This window comes from Pygocentrus nattereri, chromosome 7, assembly GCF_015220715.1.
Source record: "Pygocentrus nattereri isolate fPygNat1 chromosome 7, fPygNat1.pri, whole genome shotgun sequence".
NCBI classification, from domain to species: Eukaryota; Metazoa; Chordata; class Actinopteri; order Characiformes; family Serrasalmidae; genus Pygocentrus; species Pygocentrus nattereri.
This window is the reverse complement of record NC_051217.1, coordinates 11,070,050-11,095,835: the sequence shown is the minus strand read 5'-3', so window position 1 is coordinate 11,095,835 and position 25,786 is coordinate 11,070,050. Positions and strand designations below refer to the sequence as shown.

The 25,786-nt window shown below is 40.2% G+C and overlaps 1 protein-coding gene across 1 annotated transcript in view; it reads right to left on the bottom strand.

Annotated features, from left to right (window-relative positions):
• The window catches only part of LOC108438363 (kielin cysteine rich BMP regulator), a 48,589-nt gene extending 24,315 nt beyond the window's left edge, over positions 1-24,274 (bottom strand). The window contains exons 1-11 of the mRNA XM_017716170.2: positions 23,951-24,274; positions 20,441-20,988; positions 18,950-19,022; positions 15,822-16,033; positions 15,321-15,486; positions 5,341-5,417; positions 4,261-4,354; positions 4,015-4,097; positions 2,226-2,319; positions 1,808-1,881; positions 673-852 (exon numbers count right to left, since the gene is read on the bottom strand). Of these exons, the coding sequence (XP_017571659.1) occupies positions 673-852; positions 1,808-1,881; positions 2,226-2,319; positions 4,015-4,097; positions 4,261-4,354; positions 5,341-5,417; positions 15,321-15,486; positions 15,822-16,033; positions 18,950-19,022; positions 20,441-20,988; positions 23,951-24,062 (1,713 nt within the window). The 5' untranslated portion in view covers positions 24,063-24,274. The remainder of the gene's footprint in view (positions 1-672; positions 853-1,807; positions 1,882-2,225; positions 2,320-4,014; positions 4,098-4,260; positions 4,355-5,340; positions 5,418-15,320; positions 15,487-15,821; positions 16,034-18,949; positions 19,023-20,440; positions 20,989-23,950) is intronic.
• Between the last annotated feature and the right edge of the window lie 1,512 nt (positions 24,275-25,786).

The following is a 25,786-nucleotide window of genomic DNA, read 5'->3' as shown; positions in this document are numbered from 1 at the left end:
TGGCAATAAAACAAGGTTCAGTGTTCTAGAAATGAAAACTATTTTGTGTTTGCATGTGCATTTTATGTGGGAGGAGGAGGGGTCAAACAGTTCATTGCTTTTTTCTTTTCTATTCTAGGACAACTCATTACTGCCTTCTCTGCATGACTGATCCAGTCTCTCTCGTTCACTCCCACGCATACACACACACAAATGTGGGCCTTTTCAGTGATGAAAAATTACAGTCATTAGTGTTATTCATACAATTGCTAGTGAGTGAATGCCTCAAGGCTCCATCACAGGTCCTCTTTCTTTTTGTTGTGTGTGAAAACTTTTTTCACCAGTCCAACACCACCACAAATATCTCAGGTCCTGAGAAGCAGCCTCTAGTGATTACCCTGCCAAAGGTAATTACTAGAGGTGAATCTGAGGCCTTCATAATTTACTTCACAATAAAGGCAGCATGGTGTTTCTTTTTCACAGTGTTGAAAATCCGATTGCCCACGGAAAGCTCCAATATTACTTCATAAAGTATTTAACTATTCTGAACATGGACATCATAACTACTCTGGGGTCACTGGATGGGGTGTGGGAAAACAGGCAGGTATACTCCACAACCCAGACTCAGAAATACTGCTCAGCAGGACAGATCAAACATTCAAACAGCTTGAAGATTAAAAATTGCTGTCTTACACTGCAGATGCAGCGTTTGCAAGGGTCGTGTCTGTCAGAGAAGGAGACTCCTTCCAGAATGATCTCCCCCTGATATTCACATCGAGTACAGTCCTTGCAGCAAGAGCCAAATGGAGGCCTCACTCCATCATGACATAACACAGGACACTGCTGTTTGTCAACACACGATACATCGCCATTCTGGTGAGAAAAACAACACACAGAATTTTATACATTACATACATACATTACAAATATAAATAAATTTAAAAAATGACATGAAAGTTATCAGTAAGGCCACCACAAGCCAACAGAACAGGTTTAATACACCTTGAATTTACAACCCCAATTCCAATGAAGTTGGGATGTTGTGTAAAACATAAATAAAAAATAATATAAATATAAACAGAATACGATGATTTGCAAGTCCTTTTCAACCTATATTCAACTGAATACACTACAAAGACAAGATATTTAATGTTCAAACAGATAAACTTTATTGTTTTTTGCAAATATTCACTCATTTTGAATTTGATGCCTGCAACATGTTCCAAAGAAGTGTAGTGAAGGTGGACATGGAGATGGTTGGTGTGAAAGTAGAGGAGGCAATGGACAGGGCAAGATGGAGGCAAATGATCCGCTGTGGCGACCCCTAAAGGGAGCAGCCGGGTTTCATGAAAATATAATTTATAGAGCTTATGTTTGCAGAGGATAGCGCAAGATCACCACTGGCCACTGCACATTTGTACAAGCCTAGTTTAAAAAGCATATTTAAGATGAGCCACATAAAAAGCCAGTTCCCTCTTATTACTGTTGTGGCAATTTATTTGATTCATTTTATTTAAATTTTTTAAAAAAAAATCGACAAATTAGACTGGAAAGAAACTAAAATTGAAATCAGCTATAAAAATTAATTATTTGTTATCAGTGCATCTCCAGTCACTACACTTCTGTTTTAATTCCAAAAATTTAGTTACTGGACCTCCTTCGATTTTAAGTTTATTGAACTTCTAATAGTAAGTAAATGAAACTTAAAACATGTAATGTTATGCCTCATGATGATAATTCACATGTATGCTGCTGCTTAGATGTCATAATATTTGATAACACTGGCCCAGGCCTAGTTTAAAGAGCATATTTAAGATAAGCCACATACCCGGCAAGTGCACACCTGGCATCCATCAATGGTACTGAAGGAGCCACTGTGGGGTCGGCCATCCAGCTCACATGCTAGGGAGAACAGAGAAGGGTAACATGTCATTAGTTATGATTGAATTTATAACAGGAAAAATGGTGCTCAAAAGACACCAAAAGACAAAAGACATTTTTGTGCATACACATGCATGCCCATGATTTTAATCTGCATAAGCCTTGGCATAGGTCTGAGGTTTTAGTTTATCACTGAATGAAGAAGGCAGCGATTCTGTGGGAATAAAGACAAGTATGTGATTGAATCTATGCACACTGCTGCTTATCAAGCCTATTCTGCGCTTACCTCAGAGATTACATCAAAGCACATACATACGGGTACTGATGGAGGGTCTGTGTGAGTGTGAGTGTGTCTGATCAAATACCTGAGCAAGTTGGGCAGCACTCCCCAGCCCTTTTGTAAGGACTGGCACAGAGAGTGGGGGGACAGTGGGTAGGGTTACATCTCACCAAATGATTCTGCAAAACACACACAAACATTTACACAAAAAACTGTCCCACACTTCTTACACTTTACAACTGCAATGGTATTTCTTAAGTAATATTTCAGCAAAAAAAACAAATTTACACAATTTCCCCCAAAATTAATGCCAAAACATAAGCTATTACTCTGACATCCTGTCTTGCCCTGCTTTGTCTTTCCTTGTTTCTGTGTCTGCCTTTATTTATCTTCCCTTGTGAGTCTTGATGCATGTGCTTTTGTTTATGTAGGCCATGAGCTTTTGTTGATCTGGTTTTAGTCTCCTCCCAATTCCTGCCCTCTTGTCACCTGTCGAACTTGTCTATAGTCTGTAACCCCACCCTCTCATTAGTTCCAGGTGTTTCTGGTTTGTTCCGTGTATTTTTATTCCCCTGGTGTATGCTTTGTGTTTGCTTGGGGTTTTGTTTTCTCTGTTTCTGTTATCTCCTGTTTGTTTTCTAGTTCTCATGTTCTTTTGTCTTGTTTCCTTTCTGTTGTGGTATTTTGTCAGTGAGTATTTTTTGTTGTTTGGTTACTCTGTGGACTCCTTCTTCACGGGTTATGTCTTATGTATTATGGCAATATGTCTTAGATTGATTTGCCTAATAACTTCATTGCAAAACTAAAGAAGCAACATTCAAACACCAAACATTTTTGCTAAACTATCACTTTGATGGTCACTACTAGGGATGCATTATTGGAACTGGTCCAAATCAGAATCGGCAATCAGACATTTTTTTTCTTCCAGCACAGTCGTCAACAAGCCAATTTATTATTTTGATCATGGCTGATCTGTGTTGCAATTTTATGATGTGAAAGAATGTGAAGCAGGTAAGTGCACTAGCTCTGCAAGTGAATAACATTGCTACACCTATACAAAAAGATCATAGCATAGTTATGTACCTCATTGTGCTAAAAAGCCAGTTCCCTCTTATTTCAATAGGCAACTAATTTTTCATTACAGGGATCACAGCCACACGTCATTCAGCTGCCAATATGTATGAAATACAAATGACTTACAAAGCTTATGTTCCCTGAGAACTCAAGGATAGTGCAAAATCACCACTGGCCAAATCACTGTACATTTGTACAAGCCTAGTTTAAAAAGCATATTTAAGATAAGCAAAATAAAAAGCCAGTTCCCTCTTATTTTTGAAATGGCAATTTATTGAATTCATTATTGAAAAAGTCCAATAGAAAAAATTGGAAAGGTACTCCCGTGTTTCAAGTGGAATTTAGGTCACAATTTAGAGCTCCGGGCACTTCAACCTCAGCAAAAATAAATAGATAAATAAATGCAATTGGCAAATTTGGCTGGAAAGAAACTAAAATCAAAATCAACTATAAAAATTAATTATTCATTATCGGTGCATTTCCAGTCACTACACTGGTGTTTTAACTCCAAAAAGTTACTTGACCTCATCGAATTTTACATTTATTGAACTTCAAATAGTAAGTCAATGAAACTTAAAACATGTAACATTACTTTTAGAAGTTAAATTAACTCAACGCTTTAAGCCAACCCAGTACCTTTAAGTTAAAACAGATTTTTCTTTAAATACATGATTAACTATTTAAGAATGCCTGTTACTAACTCAGCTTAATAAGCATGTAGCACACATATAGAAAAACACTGCAAAATGTACTGACACAGACACACATACACAAACTCAGTCATTAGAGAAAAGACTCACGGAGCATGAGCAGTTGAGGCAGGGGTTTGTTCTGGACACAAACACCTCTCCATCAGCATAGAGCTCACCTTCATACTCACAGCCTACAGAGCAGCCCAAGGAACAGACAGTAACATCAGCAACCTCACTAAGCACTGGACCACCCATCATATGCTCACAACATAAAGTTCACACAATTCTCAATGTCTGTTTAAATGTGCAAGTACAAGGCTTGCATGTGCATGTGTATGTGTTTTGTCTGTGTACCTGGCTGACAGACAGGGCAGCATGCACCATGAGGAATATACGTTTTGCAGGATAGAGCAGGACAGCGAACCTCATCACACTCCACCTTACCATTCTAAAAGCAAAACATTCCATAATAAGGTGCAGACTTATCATTCAGTCAATCTTAAGACATAACATTCAAAAACTATACATTATTGCAGAACTATTATGAAACTAGCATAAAGATGAGGAAATGAAATGTGGACTGTCAGATGAGACCCTAGAGCTTAAGGGACTAACAACAAGAGAGAGAATGAGAGAAAGAGAGAGAGAGAGAGAGAGAGAGAGAGAATGAGAAAGAAAAAAAGAGAATGAGAGAAAGAATGAATAAGACAGAGACAGGGAGAGACAAACTAAAAGGAAAATGAGAGAAAGAGAGGAATGAGAATGAGAAAAAGACAGTGTGAGAGAGAGTAAGAAAGAAATAGAGAGAGAGAGAGAGAGAGCGAGAGAGAGAGAGAGAGAGAAAGAGAGAGAGAGAGAGAGGAAAGAGAATGAGAGAGAAAGTAATGAAGATTAAAGCATTAACGCCAGGCCCAGCATCAAGGGGTCATTTAGCAGGGAAATGCTTACCACCACCCAATCATCATGCCCCACTAAACCTATTATTTTGTCTATGTTTCTATAGAAAGCAGCAAAAAATAACTGAAGTGAAAATAAACTTTATGTGCAGCTGGTATAAAAGGCTACACTGATTAACACAGAAAGGTTTGCATGCATCCCTTTGTACTGGCTGTATTTTAGGGCTGTGCTGTACGTTAGGAGAAGACAAATCAGAGAGCAAAGTTCCTAAATAGATTTGCTCTCCTGTTGATTCTCTACTGAATGTGTGGCTTCTTTGGACAGATCTACAGATTTCACATTTCGTATTTTATTTTTGCTGTTCTTCTGTGTGGCCCGCCCCCCCGAAATCAAATGAATTACATGAAAATAATCAGACATAAAAATACACAAAATTCTGAAATAGTTTGTTTGAGTTGCCCTGCGATGGACTGGCGACTTGTCCGGGGTGTATCCTGCCTTCCGCCCAATGTGTGTGTGTTTGTTTTTTGTTCATACCTGACACACGCACTTGGAGCAGGGGTGTGGACTGAAGACTTCATCATTTCTATAGATCCTGCCCTCATAACTGCACTCTGTCAGACAGGAGACACACACACACACACACACACACACACACACACACACACACACACACAGTGGTTAAATACAGCATACTGAACATCTAAAATCAAGGAAAGTACAACAGTGTCCGGGAGATTGTGGAGTTAGAGGAGGGTGAAGTTAGTGGGTCAGATAAAGGATATTCTGTTTTGTTCATTAACCCCTTAAAATCTCAGGCTTATTAGGTAGATAAATAGATAGATAGATACTTTTTGATCCCGAAGGAAATTTAGCAGCCAGTAGCAGACACACAACACAGTACAGTAATAGTAATAAGGGTGTAGACATATAACAAGAATAAATATACCAAGTCCTATCTACAGGCACATATACAAATAGAAAAAAGACAACAATCTGTGATAATATCTATAACCTGAGATGAGAGATGCAGTGCAATAATGACTGTACAAGAAGTTACAGGTTACAGTATATAATGACCACACTGAATGAATGAATAAATAAATATGTGTATATATTGTACCAAATAAAGTGTCTAGTGTCCAGTTGTGCAAGATGCCAAACAAGGTATGCAGAAAGTGCTAAATGTACAGCACGCTGTCTATATGTGCAGATGAATAGAGAAACACAAGATAAGCATCCTTTCTCTCCACCCTTCTCTGCTGGCCCCCCAGGGAAGAGTTGAAGAGCCTGATGGCTCTGAGCTCTGATGGCTCTGGCTCTGAGCCTTAGTATTACATACTAAGGCTTATTATTTAGTTTCTACAGGGACTTCAGAGCAACTGGTTGGGCTCTTTTTGGTTACAGATTTGTGTAATAAAACTTTGGGCCTACTGGTGGGCCTTGGCCTTTTAAGGGGTTAATTACACTGACAATTTAAGTCAGAATAATCTAATGTGCAATACGTGAAGGAAAACACATAACAGGGGACATTACTAACACTAATTCAGAGTTCAAAAATAAAAGCTGAAACGAAACTATGTGAGTTGAAGCACTGTTATTCTTTACTGCACTCACTTTCTACAGAGCCAATTAACAAGACGATTGCACAACACAATTATGTTGTGCCATTTACCAACTAATATTGGATGTAATGGCAAATAAAGTGAGTTGACTTAATATTCTCATTATGAGATTGTTATGAGAGTATTGTAAGGTTATTAAACTTATTCCTAGTTCATTTTTACTTGTTTTAAGCAGTTGTATCCAGAGACATGGTCTTATTTTATTGCCAGTTCATTTTTTTCAGTTTGATTAAAGCATTATTTCTTGAAATTAGTAGAAAGAGGTATATTACTTCTTGAGACAAATAAAAATATCTTTCAAAAGAAAAACAATAAGACAATTTCTGTAAAGTAATTTAAAGCAAGTAAACCAGGTCTACAAATAAGTTACATATTATAAATATTCTCACAACAATCTCTAAATAAGAAATATTCAATATATCAACTAGATTTAAGATAATCTCACTTGATAAGACCATTGTTTGCTTGGTCAGTTTAACATATTAAACACTAACCATGTTTATTCTGATAAAACAAAATCACACTTTTAAAAGAGTTATATTTTTTTAAATAAAAAGTAACAGGAAAAAATAGAAAGGCAAGATGTAAGTACAATACACAGTAAATGTTTCTGCTCAGGCTTCTCAATACGACTGACAATGACATTCATTGTTTGCGGATCACTGGTGCAATGTCCAGAAACAGGCTTTTCACTTACACTTATCACTACATGGGAAAGACTCTTTGGCATACGTGTGATGTTGTGTTTCAGAATAACAGAAACCAGGAACCATTCTACCAGTTTCTGTAGAATATACACTAATAACACCACTATGCTATGAGTGTTACTATGTGGAATAACCGACTACTAGTAATTACTCAAAGTTAGCCACAGTCTGTAAAATACCATATCCGGCCACATCAGGCAACCTGTCAATCAAAAATCCTAAAGAACAAATCATTCTTAAGAGTTCAGAGGCCATTACAGCATAAACAAAGAAAAAGAAATCTAAAAAGTAGAAGAAAGAAAAGAACAAACTAAATGATGACACATTTAGTTTGAAATGATTTTCTGCTAGAAACCGGATGCTGCTAGATTTTGTATATCTTTACCCAAGAGGTCAATCACACACATAAAGACACAGCAGAGACAAAAAATGCAAGACATGCAGAAACAATTAGAGGAGGAAGAAGCAAGGCAGAGGGACAGAAGGGTCAGACTTCAATTCAAAATGAACCCTCACTCATTTCCCTTCACTAACATGCAATATGAAAGGCATCCTCAAAAACTGAAAAAAGCTGCATCTGTACAAATGACAACTGCAGCCCTGCACCACAGGATATCTAGAAGTGGAAGCAGCTAAGGGAATTGAGGGAGGACTTTATGTCTCTAAACTGGAAATGCTCCAAAAGGGAGGAAGAGGGAGGGAGCAGCTATTAAACAACAGCAGATTTGCATGCGCACACATCAGGCTTCTTCCTGTTTGAATGTTTTTAGTTGCTTAATTGCTATAAAAATAGATTTTCAAACACAATTAATGGTGACACACATAGACTGAAACAACAGCACACAGTCAATCTGACAGTAATCATCAGCATTTTCACTGTATGGCAAAAATATCCATATCAAACCCTCAACATAAATAAAGTACAATTACACGTACAGCTGTAAAAAAATACACAAAACCAGAGAGACAGCAACAACAAAACCAAATCTTCATTTTGAGCAGTGCTTTTATAAATAACAAGTGCAAACATGGTTACATGATGTTGTTCTTGCAATGTTAAAGCAAATAATCAAATTTCCACACACCCCACATATTCGTTCAGCCAGGATATGTTTGGTATCCAGCTTTTACGTCTTATTTTAGTGCTGGAGCTACGAGGTTAATGTTGCTAAAAAACACCAGAAGTTGACAGTAACTAAATATTTTGTGTAAATAAATCTCCAAAACTTTTCAACCTACTTAAACTGCGGTTTATGACATGAACTGTGGTTCATGACAGATTATGACTAACACTGAACTACAAAAATAAACAAAATGTTTACTATGTAGCTGAACACTGTAACAATGACACAAAAAGAAATAAGAAAATGTAAAATGTAAATGTAATGTTATGTAGCATTCATATACCTGTGTGACAAGCTTGCATGCATATGGAAATCAGATTTCAGCACAACACCTGTTGTCTAAAGTAGCTGCCCACAGTGTTTGGCTGCAAGTTCTATTTATTTTTATAGATCTGAGTAGGACTGGCTCAAGCTTTGTTAGTGGCCTTAAGCAGGATTTTTTGGGGCCCCACCAATATTGCTAGTTGATATACTGTAAAACTATGGACAAAAAAAAACTACCAGCCCCGACGTAACTTAATGAAAATTACCACAAGCTATCTAGATTATATACATTTTAACTGGGGTTCTAATAAATTGCAGTTTAAATTATAAATAACCTTCTCAGCATTTTTTATCCAGGGGTCTGTCTCACAATGCAGTATTTCTTCCTTAACCAGCTAACTTTAAGCTTAGATGGATTTAACCTTGGTGGTAGTGTTGCTTTTTTACCATTATAAATGCTTTACTCTCTACATGTTTAGCTGGTATTATTTCTTTTTCCTTCTTTGTTGGCTTGTCCTCATTTTACACGTGACCATCTGTTCGTCATAAACATCATGCTCTTATGCGCACAAGCAAGAGAATTAATCACAGTATCAAAACCTGGATTAACAGAGAACGTTGTAAACTGTTGTTGAAGAACAACTGCACCTAGCTTATCTTTAAGCTTTTTATTTGCATCTTCGCTTTTAATTTTCTGTTGTTTTTTTTTTTTGGTCTAGATGCATATATTCTTTTTGATTAACCAGGTGCTTTTTTGCCTTCACTTAGATAACATAATGGTATAGTAATAACCAAGATGTTGTTAGGCCCCCCATTTGCCGCAAGGCCCTAAGCAGCTGTTTATGTTGCTTATTAAGCAGAGTCAACATTGGTTCACAGTAAGTCATAATGTGTCCTAAACCATGACAACCATTCTGTGCAACCTTAATAAAGACAGGAAAGTGGCTTGAGCAGATGTAGAGATGTTTTTTGGGAAATACTTATAATAAAGATCTGGGTGACTACTGACTACTGTTTTCCAGTATTTGACAGCAATGTTAGCCTTGAAGCTTGTGGTTAACTAAAAATGCAAAATGTCTTGGTTGGTCACACAAGCTCTGTGGCAAATTGAAAAATAGATCATTTTATTCACTGAACCATTGCTTTAACTATGGTAATTCAACTTAGGGTTTAAGTAAATAATTCCAAAACTACAACTACTGAGAATTTTAGCATAACATTTCTGCTTCCTTAAATCTGTGTACATTATTAAATTCTATGGCAGAAGAATTCTGCCTAGCATTGAATGGGTCAGCTGGGATGCCACATTGTTTTAGTCTTCCGTAAGGGTCTTTGTTACTGGTAAGACTGTCACCACTCCTGGCATGCCACAACCTCGCCTGTGTCTTTGTGTATCCATTCAATGAAACAGGAGCCACACATGCGGACATGGCATTGGGCGTCCGGTTGCCCTGGACAAAGAGAATCTTGGCACAAATCGGAGCACTCCACTGGAGCTACGCCAACCGGACACCCAGAAAACCATGGCAACTCAAAACAAAACCTGCAGAAATTGAAATGATAGAAAGATGATGGACAGACGAACACAGAGGCAGATGAAAGCAAAAAGAATCTGTGACATTTTAACTTCAGTGTAATTTCTTATTCATTTTACTTCTACATGAAGAGTCTGTTACCTGAGGTCAGGTGTAATTGGCAGCCAGAGGCCTGTCGCCCTAACTGAAGAGTCGTGGGGGTTGTAATCCTTGTCAAAAGGCCTTCGCTCCTCCCACTGCTGCTCCACCTGATCAATCAGATGATGTCTCTCCTCTAAGCCTAGCCCAATCCACTGCCGACTGGCCCAACGAGGGGGCAGAAGGCTGATTGGAGGGCAGATGCGCTTAATAGTGGACAGAGACTGCACCTCAGCCACACTCATTTGCAGTTGCGCATAAAAGTAGAAACGAAGATAGTGTGGCCCATGGAAGAAGAAATTACACTGGTCTTTATCATAGCCATTGACTCTGAAACCAAATGCATCAAGTCCTGCTCTATCCAGGCCATAAGGACTGAAGCCATATCTGTTGAAGCCGTCTGGAAAAAGCTGGTTCACAAGCACTTTAGTCATAGAAGATATCATAGTCCCATCCCCTTTCATGCCAAATGCGGCCATATTGGCTCGGTTAAAGCCGTATCTGTTGTGACCGTAGATGTCATAACCATCCCTGTCAAAGTGATCCCGATTAAAGCCATCCCTACCAAACCCATCACGGTCCCATCCCATCCAGTCAAAGCCACTGCGATCATATCCCTGTGCATCGAAACCTTGTTTATTGAACTCACATTCAGATTCTATTGCCAGCTCTTGACCATCCTCTGTAGAGCTCATGCCACATGGTCGATTCAAGCCATTCCGGTCACCTGTTTGCATCGTCCACTGCTTGTAAGAGGCATTGCAAGGCGCTCCAAGGGTTATGGGAATGTAAACGGTGCAGAGTTGCTGCCGTGATTTCATCACATCTTCTGGCGATACACCAAATGGCTCCATCTTAACATAGAGCCGCTCTAGAGGGAAGAAGGAAGCTGGCTCAGGGTGTCTCTCCTGCCACTCAGCCCACAGGCGGTCCAGGAAGGCAGAGTGGGACAAGAACACTGGGTCATAGACACAAAGTGAAGAGGCCATGTGACCCCCCACCCAGCGCTGGAACAGGGCACCAGCCACCTGCAGCTGCTGGGAGAAGGACAGGAAGTCTGGTTCAGCTAGTAGAATCTGGAGGGTCACGGCGTCAGGCAGGGAGATGGAGGCATTAAAGTGACGCCGAAGGCAAGGCACCCAGGGTTTTTCTGCTTGCTGGAAAGGGTGTAGTTTTACACATTCATTGCCGGGTTCCCCATCGCCTCCAAACATGTTGGCCTGCCAAGCAGAGGAGGTGTCCTGCGCACCCGCATCCACAGTCCACTCCAGATATGGAATTGAAATGCTACATGATGAAACAGTCCGAAGTTCACGCTCCACCATCCACAAGAAATAACGATGCCAAGGCAGGAAGTAGACATTGTCATTTGCCTGTGGGAGGAAGTCAGCCTGCTGTCTGACAAAGCCCTCCCACATGTCTGATCACACAACAGAGACACAACACATATAATTATGGTGCAATCTGATGGATCTCATTAAGTCATAAAGACACAAGATCATAACCAGTTTCAGTGCTTACAGGCAAGAGTTAGAGCTATCATTTAAACAATAAACATATCTGCTGGGTTCAATGCTGGCTTGGTCTTGGGTGTTCACTTGATATCAAATGAAGCGCTAGCTGGTGAAAGTTAAACTCAGGAAAGAGGGAATTTGCCTGTTTACCACAGCTTTGTCAGCTGTTCTCAAGGGCAACTTGCTTTGGGTGAACTTGTACATTCATAAGTGTACAAAGACTGTTCAATGCACCATTAAATCAATGGCTCGTAACCCTGGTCTTAGAGTACCCCTCTAAGACTGGGGCAGTCGTGGGCTGGAGGTTAGGGATCCAGCCTTGTGACCGGAAGGTCGCCGGTTCAATCCCCAGAGCCGACAGCACATGACTGAGGTGTCCTTGAGCAAGACACCTAACCCCCAACTGCTCCCCGGGCGCTGCGGATTGGGCTGCCCACCGCTCTGGGCAAGTGTGCTCACTAGAGTGTATGTGGTGTTTCACTTCACAGATGGGTTAAATGCGGAGGTGAAATTTCCCAGTTGTGGGACTAATAAGGGTCTCTTAATCTTAATCTTAAGGCATATTTAAGCATAGTCCCTGGTCTATCACATCCACTTCAGCTCATGAGGACCTTAATTAAGTGATTAGATGGCTCATGTGTGCTAGCCAGAGTGTGTTCCACCGCTTACCATGACCAGAAACAGCTTACTTTGAGAGGAAATGGTCATTTGATTGACATGCAAAGTAATCAATCAGAGCAGGGAAACCAGTCAAATATGCAGGGGTATGAGTTGTGAACAACTGAATAAAGTAAAAAAATGCATTAAACAATTCAGGTACACTGCAATATACCTGATTTATGGTAGATTTTCTGGATGGCCTTGTGGTACTCCTCTCTCTCAGACTGGCTCATGTCTCTCACCTCTTTGCGCTGAGTGAGCTGCTGGCAGGTGCACTCCACCACACCCCTGTAAGTGCACACGCAGGCCTCACAGGCCAGCTGGAAGGCTTCTCCTGCCCGATAGAGTCGCCCATTAAACCAGCAGCCACAGACTGGGGCAAAGTGCGATTCTCCACACTGTTGACCTGGTGAGAAGCTCACAACCTCCAGCTGCTCTGCAGTACCAGTCCGAGCCATGCGCTGGCACTGGGTCACGGATACATGCATACAAACATATGGCTTAAACACTGCCCCCTGCAGGCCAAACCCTTCCGCAGTACAGTCCCCCCTCTCACTGTCATTATTCAACCCAGTCCAGCTCATGTTGTAACCACCATCTGAAAAGTTACTGGGGTAATCCAACATTCGCTTCTTAAGGATTCTCCCATTCTTTGGATCATGGTCTGCCCACAACCACATTTCCTCACCCCTCGGTCGGTCTATATCAGTCATGTTATATCCAAGGGAATCTCTGGCATTGCTCTTCCATTCTGGCATTCCATTTTTCTCATCTCTAATAGAAGGGCTTGGTCGATATTGTCGATAACAGCAAGCTCCCAGGATGCACTGCTCCTGACAGGCATGGTGGCTGTGGAAGTTATTGGCATTTCCTCCACACCCACTATATAGGAAATTTTTACAAGATGCAGAGGTGGAGTCGTAGAACCAACGGCGAACAGTTTTCATTTTTCCAGGACATGCACCCTCAACTTGTGGCATGAAACAGGCCTACAGATGAGAATACATGGATCTCACCACGGAAAACACCAAAAGCAGGAATATACATTAGGACTGCATGATGATAATGGATTCCTATTAGTATGGATTGTTTAATATATTTCAAACCGATATTTGATGATGTATTTATTTTTCAGGTGACACTGGGCTAACACACTAATATATGTGTATTTTATTCGTATTGCTGCATTTGCAGACCTAAAGAAATAAATGTTATATTTCTCCATTATGCTAATCCAGGTACATGTAACCTCCGATTTTTATGTTTTGTGAATATTTATGTATCGACACAAGTAGATATATACATGAAAAAAATGAGATTTTGGCCACAGTCCATGATTCCTGTATCAGGGCATCCATACTACACATTAGGGTGTCACAATAAACACAGTGATACACTTGTTTAATATGGGAGATGTGAGATTATATGAGCCACGTATTGAATACTGTCTGATTTTGAGCTATAAAATGTATGATACTGGGAATGGTTACCATAGTTCTATTTAACACAATCAATTCATAAATGTGACAACAAAACCATTAAAAATCCTCTGCACAGCTCTTGGAAGTGGAAAAATCTGCCTACCTTGAATGGTTGATCTGATCAACTAACTAGTTAACAGGCTAAATAATCCTCACATTCATATACTTTGTGGGAACACTTTGGTTTCCCTTTCAAACACAATAAAGAGCAGCAGATTAAATAGTGACAGTGTGCTGACATTGCACAAAGTGAGGATCAAAAACTTTGCTAATGCTAATACCTGAAATATGCAAACTCATTTATGAAGACATCACTCAAATGTGTCAGTTACTGGCGCATGGAGAAAAACTAGGTTTTTATTCGCCAGCTTCTTGTTCAAATTTTATATTTCACCTTAAAGGGAGAATGTAACTGCTACTCCATTTCAGATAGAATCAAAAAATTAACTAGACAGGCAGACAGTTTCCAATTTGCACCACTACTCATTGGTAGAGTCCTGGATTCTGCAGTAAGAGCGACCTAACCTTAACACGTCAGAACATCTACCATATTGTGAAATTTGCGTATTGTTACACCCCTACTACACATCCTAATTAGTGGAGACCTACAAAATCTAAATTGCTCTGAGGTCTGGTAGTGTCTAGTTTACAGGTCCATACTGGAATCCATTCTCATAAAATTGAATGTATGGGTTTTCTACTCTAGTCACTAAACTAAGCTGCAGTACCTGAAAGCTTTTTGCCTCACACCATCTCCCCACTGTGCTAGGGGGACAGGAACAGCTGAACCAGGGGTCGGAGGTCATGGCCTTGCACACCCCCCCATTCTGACAAGGGGCAGAATCACACGGATCTGCAAGATGACCATTGCAAAAGCTCAAATCCCTAACAGACAATCGTAGTGTAGAATCCAATCACCATGTTCTGCTATGGAGGGTAATCTCTTGGATTCAGTCTTATAGATTCTTTAGATTTCACAGAGCTATACATTTCATAGTTTTATGACAAGCAACTACTCACAGAAATGAAAAATGTTCTCATCCCACATTCATGTATGTGCTCACACACACACAACCCAACCCAACCAACCCACCCACCCACCCACACAGTCTTTCTCGCTCTTCAAAACAATTAAAAGGGTATCGTGGAACATTACCAGCAATTACTCTGATGAAACCAACAAGTTAATACTAAATATAAACAGCTGCTAATGTATGTAAGGAAATAAAAATAAATTGTTAAGGAGGGACTGATAAGAAATTTTCGATGAGAAAACCCAGAACAGGGGGACTTCCGCAGATGTGTTATAACCACTGAGTGTTTCTGCTGTAAACTGATGGATATTCCAGGTGTTCATGCACATTATGTCTGTTTTGCTATTAATCAGTAAATTCTGATATGAAGATGTGACAGATAATGAGTAAGCTGATGACTTTGTTAAATGCTTAAAGGACAGAAGTATCACTCACCATTTGAGACGACACAGTGGACTTTCCCTGACGTGCATGAACACACGGTGTGGCTATCAATCAACCAGCGGGACCCTTCCTCTTTCTCACGACCCTCCCATGTGCAGGTTCGCCTCACACACTCACACGACTCCAGATACTGCACTCGAGTCTGCAGGTCCTCATTCTAGAGGTACACAAAGACACACGCACAGTCACTCACAGGCAAGCTCCATTTTCACTAGCCCTTCAAATTCGGCCAACTTGGGCCCACAGGAAACACTGTGGGCAGCACTGGTTACCCAGCCCCACTCCTCCCCCAATGACAGAACAAACATATTTTTATACTTCATATATCTAGACACCTTACCTATTTTTATATTGTTTTGGATTTTTGGTCCTTGGCACACCAAAAACATTGCACTTTGGCCCCCCAAGAAAACAAGTTTGGGCACTCCTACTCTAGACACACTATGACACATGTACACACACTCAGACAGCAGCAATGGCCTGAATACCCACCTGGGCTTTGAGCATGGTCAGCATAGTGTTGACACTGTGCAGTGCCTCCTCTAGGCTGGTATAATCCTGGGCCAGATCACTGGGGGCCACTCTCCCCCGCAAGGTCCCTGGAGGCCCCAGCCCTGTTCCAGCTACACGCTCTGGCTGGTCATGCACCACACCCAGATCAGGGAGCAAAGATGTAAGATCAACAGGGGGCGCTACTGCTCCCTCTATAGAAGAGGGAATAGCAAAGAGATTTGGAAGACACACACACACACACACACACACACACAAACACACAAACAATGACAAACAAACTGTAAAAAAGTGTTCCAGTCATTCCATCATTTAGTCATCATTCTTAAGAAGACACCAGCCCTTGCAAACACCGCAGAGGATTAATTTAGCAATAGAGACCAACAGAGTAATCAAGCTTTAATAGTAACCAGACTAATAGGGTACATGTCATTTCCAGCTAACCTCCTGCTTTTGAAAATTACACCTTCAGATGGAATTAACCTTGTAAAAACTAAAAATACATTAGTATCAATAACATTAATTTCTTAAAACCCCAGCGTAGACAGAAGTGACTCCTTTCAACAAAAATGAAACCACCTTGGGAGCCACAACATTTTATGTCTGTTTTACTATCTTGGCTGTAAGTGTGTCTCAGTATGCGCTGATGTCCTGGTACAGGCTAAAAATTAAATAAACGAAAACCCAGACTTACTTAGCTCAGCTGTAGCCACTTTTCTTGTATCTCGCTTTTCTGCGAGTTTCTTGTAAAATGTCTTTTAATGTTCAACTTTTTACAAGGCTGAAGTCTCTTCTTCTTCTCCTGCTTCTCGTTTGAATTCTCCCGTTCCACCTTGAATAGTGCCTGAGGCACCAGATTGCACTGCTGTGCCATTTAAGGTGGAACGGGAGAATCTGAATGAGAAGCAGGAGAATGAGAAGCGACTTCAGCTTCGTGAGTAGTTGAAGATTAATCGTATCAGGAAACCAGCTGAGTGGTTATGAATGCAAATAAGTTCTTTTATCTCCAAATTATCAATGTTCATCTTAAATCTTTCTCTTTGCCATTTTGTTATCTGCATTGCTGAGTGTCCAGCAGTCTGCGCATCAGTCTTCAGCATTAAAGGGTGAATTAGCTTAACTTCAGTGTTTAAGATTCATTCTGAGAACTGTGTTAGAACTGTCCGTTATAACAATTTTACAGTAAATGAAGATTGTTATGTTATTTTACCTAAAAATCTAGTTGTACTGTGGAGCCGCAGCAGCTCTGCAGCAGTGGAGAGATTATTCAGGCCTGATTCTCACCCAAACAGAACCAGGGTCACTGATGAGGATTTCTGAGGCTGAAGTATTGGTGAAGTTTAAAGGACTCTGAATATCATGTCTATACATATCTTGGGGAAAATGTTTAAATTGGAGCGGTTTTATTTCAACAGTTGACAATGCTTTGCACAAAGTTGTGTGGCTTGTATTGACTAAATGCAGTATCTCATTCACACTTTCAGTTGGGCTTGTTTGGTGTGTCAGGTGGAGATACACAAACTTTCTGACAGTCGTGCTTTGAAAGAAGCTAAAAAGTAGTGCCCTACGTTTCAAAAAGTACCTAAAAATTAGCCACTACTTTTTCTGGAAAAGTAGCTAAATTGTTGCTAGCTACAAATTTTGGGAAAGTAGCCACAGAAGAGCTAACTACTAATTTTTCAGTAGCTATCCCAACCCTGCCAGCACAACATTACACTGTCCATAAAAAGGAACACTTTTTAATCTCTCTGGGCATTTTGATGGGACGCATCATTTTATTTTAATTTTGATGATTTTAATCTTACTGATTAATCACCAAGTACTGACAGTCAGTTATGGGTCAAAGGAATTTGCCAAAAGTTGTATCCTATTTCTGTGGGGTAACTGTTTGAGCTTGTGCTTGAGAAAGATATCCCCCTATATATATCCCCCTTTATATTCTCATTTAGGTGATGCAATTCAATCATATAGTAACTCACTACTTTGAAGTAGTTTTTAAAGAAAAAAAATCAGTATTCAATGTTTAAATGTCAGTATTGCTGTTGGTAAATGTCATCTTGTCATATCTAGTGAGTGTCTTCTTTTTGTCTTTTGTATTTTCCTCAGCTGTCATTGTCTTTGTGAGTATGCACTGGCTCTTAGGTGTGAGCATAAATCTTGGAGAGTGATCATCCTCAGAGTAGAGTGGAGCCTAATCATAAGTTAAACATGCTCTAAAACCCAGTAAAACTACTCTCTACTACCTCATAAGCACCCAAAAACACCACAAAGGCAGATTTTTGCAAACTCTGGACCAAACTCTCAAAGCACTAGACCAGAGGTCACTAATAGGTGGTCCAGACCCAGACGCTGTCCTACACGGACCTGGACCTATAATCAATAATTATAGATAATTCTCTAATTTCGACTGGCTGATCCTAATTTAATCAGCATAACTTTTCTAGTCATTATGGTAGCTTTAGCATCCCGGGAAACTCACAGACCAATCGCATGAGTTGTAAATATCACGTGACGCTACTCAGCCAATCAGATCTGTGCATTACGATGAGCACTGAGACTCGAGTGAGTGGTGTGCACATTGTGGAGGGACGAGGCGAGACACAGCAGTCAGAGAAGAAATTGAGTTAGGGGGAAGTTATTTAACATGTCATGCTCTAAAAAGAGAAAACTGACTATAAATGTTGTTGAAATATGACTGAATTGTACTATATTTGATTTGACATTCAGTTGCTGAATGTATAAGATGTTGATATAACTACTAGGCTACTTCAGTAAACGGTCTATGACACTTAATCATGATGCAAGTTAGACATTATGATGTTCCGGACCTTTGCTTGAGGAAATTTTCTCTAACTGGACCTTAGTGAATTTTAATTAAATACACCTGCACTAGGCCGAGGGTGTGACTTTCTGCTGACATCATCTTGCTCTAAGGTCACAGATCCGCAGAATGAGAAACTACAGAACATGTCATGCCAGAGAGATACCATACTGACACAGCAATACTTTTTTATGTAGACCTAGTTTGTATAGTAAGCAGAATAAATTACTCACATGTATTGACTTCCAAGTGACCATTCAACATGGTCAGACTCAGGAATTTATTTTACCTGTTTCACTCTCGCAGAGCCATGGACGCTTCTCATAAGCCCTGGTGTAGAGTTCTGCAGTCTGCCAGTAGCCCTGGAATCATTCAAACAGTCCCTACTGTAAAGCTACAAAAATCAAATCACACTGCTACGGATAACAAACACTTCATAACAGACAGAAACACTACTTACAATTTTGTATAAGCTTAAAAGGGACAGTCCAATAAAATCTTGTATGTAAATTTTGCATTTGTACTTTGAAATGTTCATTGTCTGACCTACACATTACAGGATATGTGCACTGCTCATATATGCACATATGTACATCATTAGCAAATTTACACATTTTATAAGAAAATTCCTTGCATATCTTGCACTTGTCACAAAAAAATTATTTTATTTTGAGACAAAACGATATCAGTAATTTGTACAAAATCACAAAACTTGTGAAACCACTTCTCTACCACAAGCCACCCCCTACAATGGTGTTTATCAGAGGCTTTAGCTGTGAAGCATATAAGCACTTACATATTAAGGTGGTTATTTAGATTTGTTTGTTGTGATGTTATTTTAAAATGGCTCATATCAGACATCTCTGTTTCCACTCTGAGCAAAGATTTCCTTTTAACTCACACAAACACTCTCATGTGCTACATGTAAGGTGGCAGAAAGATCTGATAAGGCAAACATATGTAAACAATGACATACAACTCAAGTGCCACTACATGTATTTTTATGTAGATGTATTTGGATGAGTTTTAACTATTTACACTTTAGGCTACAGGACTATATTGTTCTGTTATTGGTGGCTTATTATGAAAAACTACTATGAAACTAATATTTAAGGTATGCAGTTATGAGACTGAGGAATAATCTGGGCCTGCAGATGTATTCCAGTGGCCAGGGCACAACAGCACAACAAAGACCAATATTCTAATGTTTTCAGTTATTGTACAATGTACTGATAAGCCAAGTGAACCAGTATAAATGGGCAGATAAATTCTAGAACACTGTGAATAGGACAGGAGATTCTAGAACAGTATGATTAGGGGGGCATTCAAAAACAGTAAGACTAAGAGAGGACATTCTAGAACAGTGAAAATGGGGCAGAACATTCTATAGCAGAGTGAATACGGGGGGGAGAACATTCTAGAACTGTATAAATGGGAAAGATAATTCTAGAACAGTATGAACAGGTAACAGATTGGAGTTGGGGGCATACGAGAACAGTATGAATGAGGACATTTTCAGGAATTGTATGAATAGTGAGAAAATTCTAGAGCAGTGTGAATAAGGTAGAAGATTCTAGAACAGAGTGAACAGGCAGAATGTTCTAGGACAGTGTAAGAGCATTCAAGAACAGTATGAACAGAGAAAAGCAGTCAAGGACATTGCAAACTAGGGAGAACATTTTCACAACAATCACACACAGGTATAGGACACCAACTCAGTGTTTGGGTTTGTTGGGTTTGGTGCTCTGGTCTTTAGAGCTTAAGGGGTTAAAATACTCACAGTGAATTTGCTGGCCTTGTCTCCTGCAGTGCTGGAGAAGGTGACCTGCAGGTCGAAAGGAAGTTCCAGGTTAAGTGTTTGATCCAGGTCCAGTACTGTGGCCTCCTTGCACTCCACAAACAGCACCAGCCTCCTGGGCTCCAGGCCCAGCCCCATCCTCACCCAGCCACCACCAGAGAAAGGGTTTCCACCCGGCAGTGTCAACACCTCAGACTTCAAAACCTCCTGAGATTGGAATTCCAGCCGCAGCCAGTCATCTCGAGTGCTGGAGCTGAGGCGCAGAAGTGGTGGGCTGTCCAGCTGCAGGGCAGCCCTAGAGCTCAGGGAGATGAGAGTGGCCTCAGAGTCTCTGGCTTGCTGCCCGACCAGATGTAAGCCCAGAGAACCCCGTGAGGAGCTCAGCAGGTAGCGAGAGAAGTCCTGTGGCAGAGTCAGGTGAGGCGCGCGGGAGCGAAAACGCCATGCCAATGCCCCAGGTTCACGACCTTTGGTCTTTGTGATTCCTCGAACAAAGCGAGTGATATTCAAAGCTTCTAGGAGATCAATAACTAAAAGGAAGAAAACAACACAACACCAAGCATCAGAATCTGCCAATCCACACACCAAAGTCCATACTACAAAACACACCAACACATCCACACCAAGAGCAATGGCTTACAGAGCTTCTACTTTACTCTGCAAGTAAAAAAAATTCTGATCCTTTTTCTAAACAGCTGTATTTTTAATTGAATAGCTCTTGTATTCTGCAAGTCGTGTATTCAAATATTAGAAATGCTAACTAATTACCAAAAAAAATAAAATAAATAAATGCAAAAGTCATCTTACCATTTATTTTCTAGTTCTGTATCAATTTGCATTGCACTGAGATGCAAAAATTATAATATGTTTCTTATTGTGAAATTCATTACACATCATTACACCCTTACTCTAAAGATGTAATAGCAGCAGTCAACAATTAGAACATTGTTTTAATAAGACTTATGATGTGTATCAAAAATGTGTTTTCTGCTTTCTTTCATTAACCTCAATTCATTTCAAGTCTGCTTGTTGTAATAAAAAACATATGAGACTGGGAAAGCTAAGGTGTGGAATTTATTTATTAAATGTATAAATCACAGGCGATTAAATTCACAGGCTTACCTGGGCAGAAGCCCTTTATTTTGATTGAGATTTATTTGTTCCCTCTCACCAGACTGAGAACAGACCTACCCAATCAAATTGTGGAAGAATATTTATCAAGCCAACATTTTAGGAAGTTTTAATGAAGTTGAAAGTTCAGTTCATTTATAGTGTGAAATTTGTTTTAGATCAGTTTCAGTAAAATAAGGCAGCCCATCATTGCCCGTTAAACAACAGACCAGAGAAAAATAACTGGGAAAGAAGTAAAAATGAGCTGTGGTAACACACGGGGAGAGGAAGAGACAAAACATTTAACTGTAATTTGTTCCAATGGAAAAGTCAAAAGTCTTGAAATAATGCATCATTCTCTGACAGCAGAAGGATATTTTTCTCCATTCACACAGAAAAGGCTACCCGCCGAATCAACTAAATGCTGACGTCTGATGCGTGCTCCTCTACAAACCAATGTCAAGTAGAGCGAGATCAAGCCCAGAAAACGACAGTACACAGGCATTTCATGAAAAGTTCAATAGTGCACATAACAAATTGCGGTGTGAAACCCAGAAACAAACACACTTATTTTTGTTTGTTTAAAAGTTTGTGTGTTATTACAAATATCATCAATAAACACACAGTGTACATGAGTAAAACTCCTGTAAATAAACCATAAAACTTGTTTTAATGGATGCTTCAGGACACAAATCTGATACTGTCATCAGCATGTAGCCATGCCATACACTAACACACACACACACACATTCAATCTCTCTAGGGATATTAAATGAGAACAGCAGAGAGCTGCTTTCAGAGTCCACAGTGACAGCTCCTCTCATGTTTCAACACTTAATTTCTCTCCACTGACACAGGACATGCAGGCTGGGTTAGCACTCTGTGTGCGCACAGTGTGTGTGTGTGTGTGTGTGTGTGTGCGTGTGTGCGTGTGTGTGTGTGTGTGTGCGTGTGCATGTGTACACAGCTGCATTCTTTACTTCCACAACTAAACATGTAGTAGGCGATGAAACTGAATCATCCACAAAGTTTCCTTCCTCACATTCAGGCCGGACAAGCTGTAAATTTCCAAATCCAATGTCTCTACAGGACCTTCTACATTTCATTCTCCCAGCTTAAGCTGTGTATTTTCACACATTCAATTGTGTGTGAGAGTCTGAGTGCTTATGAGCATGTAATCCTCTTCAAGAACAGCTGTTTCTGATTCTCACACTCACCAATTATGGTGTGTAGCAGTAATGTAGCTGTTTGGTGCAGATATTTAATCTCACCAAATCAGATGACGGAGACTGCATTGTCTGCTGTGGAAGGTAATATTGTTTTAAGGCCTTTAACGCATCAATGAAGTGTTTGAGACAGTGTATGAGCGTGTAACAGACAGAGAAGGAAGAGACATGCAGAGCAGAGCTAGTGACTCAGCAAGATGATCCTTAATGGCTTCCTGTCCTCATTAGAATGGAGACTTAATGAGTTACTGACTCGACTGCACACAAATGACTCATTATGCACGCACACTGTCGCAACATGCAGAGGAATGTCTGTGTGAAAACCATGCAGGAGCTCAGAGAACATTAGAGGATAGAAAAGAGAAGGATAGAGATAGATAGAGAGAGAGTGTATTTGAGAGACAAAGAGAACCAGGGGAGATAGAGAGAGAAAGAAAAAGAGAGAGAAGGGAGAAAGGGGAGAAAAGGAGATAGAAAGACAGAAATAGATGGGGGAGAGAGAGAAATGTAAAAAGAGAAGGGGGGGGGCAGAAAAAATGAGATAAAAGAAAAAGAACAGGGAAAGAAAGAAAAGAAAGAAAGAAAGAAAGAAAGAAAGAAAGAAAGAAGAGAGACATAAATGTAAAGGGGCAGGAGAGACAGCAGAAGAAAGGGGAGAAAAGGAGATTAAAAGAATTAAAGGGGGAAAAGAACAGAAAGAGAAAGAAATTTAGAAGGGGAAAGGCAGAGAAAGAGAGAGAGAGAGAGAGAGAGAGAGAGAGAGAGAGAGAGAGAGAGAGAGAGAGAGAGAAAATACACATTTAATCCATTAAATCAGTGAAACTTATTTTCACTTAGAAAATCAACAAAACGTGATTTGGTGGGGTGTTCAAACTTTTTACACTCCGGTCAAATAGTGACACGGTGCGTGAGACCTCAGTGCAACTGAATGAAACTGAGGGAATCTTCTGATCTCACCGTTGTCTCAACTGCGTGCATGAAGACTATATCACAAATATAGACTCTGCATTAATTCTCCCTGAGACCACTCAGTGACGTTAGTGATGTGCGAAAGCCCCGCTGCGTATACACAGCACAAAACTTCCCCCATGCGCTTTCTCAGTACTGCATTCTCCCCTGAAGTGCAGGAGGGAATCCCCCTTAGCAGTGAGCTCACCGTTCTCATCGTTGTCTTGAAGCTGCGCGTCGGCCTTCGTTTGCAGTGACGAGCAAAGCGCTAACAAAGTCAGCTGAGCAAAGAAAAGAGCTTGACTGACTGCGAACTCCATCCTGCACACCAGCTGACTGCAAACTGTGAAGGAGAACAAAGAAGTTTTCCTTTTTTCTTAAAAACATAAAATGAATCCTGCAGAAGGTATCAGTGAGAGCAAAATCCCCTTTACGACTGCACCAGCATCAGTCCAGGGACATGTGCTCTTTGGGACGTCGACATGTCAGACACGGTGTTTTGCTGTTCTTCTGACTGGAATTTACGCGCCCAAGAAACAAGAACCATCTGGTAGCAGGAGTGGTGTTGTTTTCGCACCTTTTTTCCGACAAGCCACGCCTCCCTTGCTAGGATTGGGTCGTGTTTGGCGTCTTGTGTCAGGATTGGCTAGTTATTCCCACTCAAGCACGTTCAGCCCGCCTACATGGCTCTTGTTCAGCCATACTACTAGATAATCCGCGCAAAGAAGGCGGGGCTTGTCTGAATATGGGTGGGGAAAATAACGCGTTCCAGCTGTGGTTTCTTGCGTTGAATTAAAAGCGCTGGAAGGTGAGGTGGCTTAGTGGTGGACCACAGCAGGACAAAGGTCAAAGAATTGGCCGCAGTGGTCAAACTGTATGCACTGCCCTTTTTAGTTAACCGTTGAGTGGAGCAGGTAGGAAAGCTCTTCCAGCTATGTGTTGTTTGTTTGTGGTGGGGGGATTCTCCAGGTCTTCCTCCAGAGAAAAAAACAGCACTGGATTTCTGGCCTAGATACGAGCCAAAGCTCAGAGTTTTGCACCGCTGCCAAAATTAGAACAGGAATTAAAAACTCTATATTGACACCAAAGGCAAATGTATGATTATATAGTAGAATCGGAAGAAGAAGAAGAAGAGGCAGGAGAAGCTCAGAAAATGCTCTTTATTAAATGAGTAAGGCAGGAAGGTCAATCAAAAAGCAACTAAAAACCACAGACAGGCATCTCCAAACCCTGTTCTTTTATCTTATCGCGGGAACAAGTCACTAAGTTGCAAGTAACAAGTCTCAAGTCTTGACACTCAAGTCCTGAGTCAAGTCCTAAGCAAAGATAGTCAAGTCTCATGCAAGTCTCAAGTCGAGTCCTAAGTCAGTAGTCCTAATTTTTGAGTCCTAAACAAGTCAGTCTGCTCCCTTTAGCTAATTTAAGGCCTGAACACTAAAAAGGTAACAGTAATACAGCCACTTAACGACAGCATGTTAGTAGAGTATGGCTGTATATTATTTTTTATTCATTTTCTTTTTACCCTTCCAACTGAAATACAAATATATGGAACATAGATAACCACATTTCCATGATTAAAGGGTTCTTTGCATCATGAAAGTGTTCTTAAGAATGTGCTATTGATGGTTCTATATGGAACCTTTTTAAAATGGGGGGTTTACATAGCACTCAAAATGATTTTTGATTGTTACAATGTCAAGCTTGTAACAAAGGTAAAGAAGAATCTTTTTGGGTGCTATATAGAAGCCTTTCCAAAAGGTTCTGTATATAATCATCTATAGCACATTCTCCACCGATCTGAAGAACCATTCCATGATGCAAAGAACCCTTTTAATCATGCAAAAGGGTTGTTTGAGTGTTCATGGTTCTTTATAAAACAATTTTCTGTACTAAACAACTCCTGAAAAACCATCATTTTTAAGAGTGCATGACAGACATACTGGTATGCACAAAGAATAGTGACCTACACAAGAAAAATGTGCTACTGAACTACTGAAACAAAACTTAGCCAACCAACTCAGCCAACTAAAAAGAACCGCTAGTT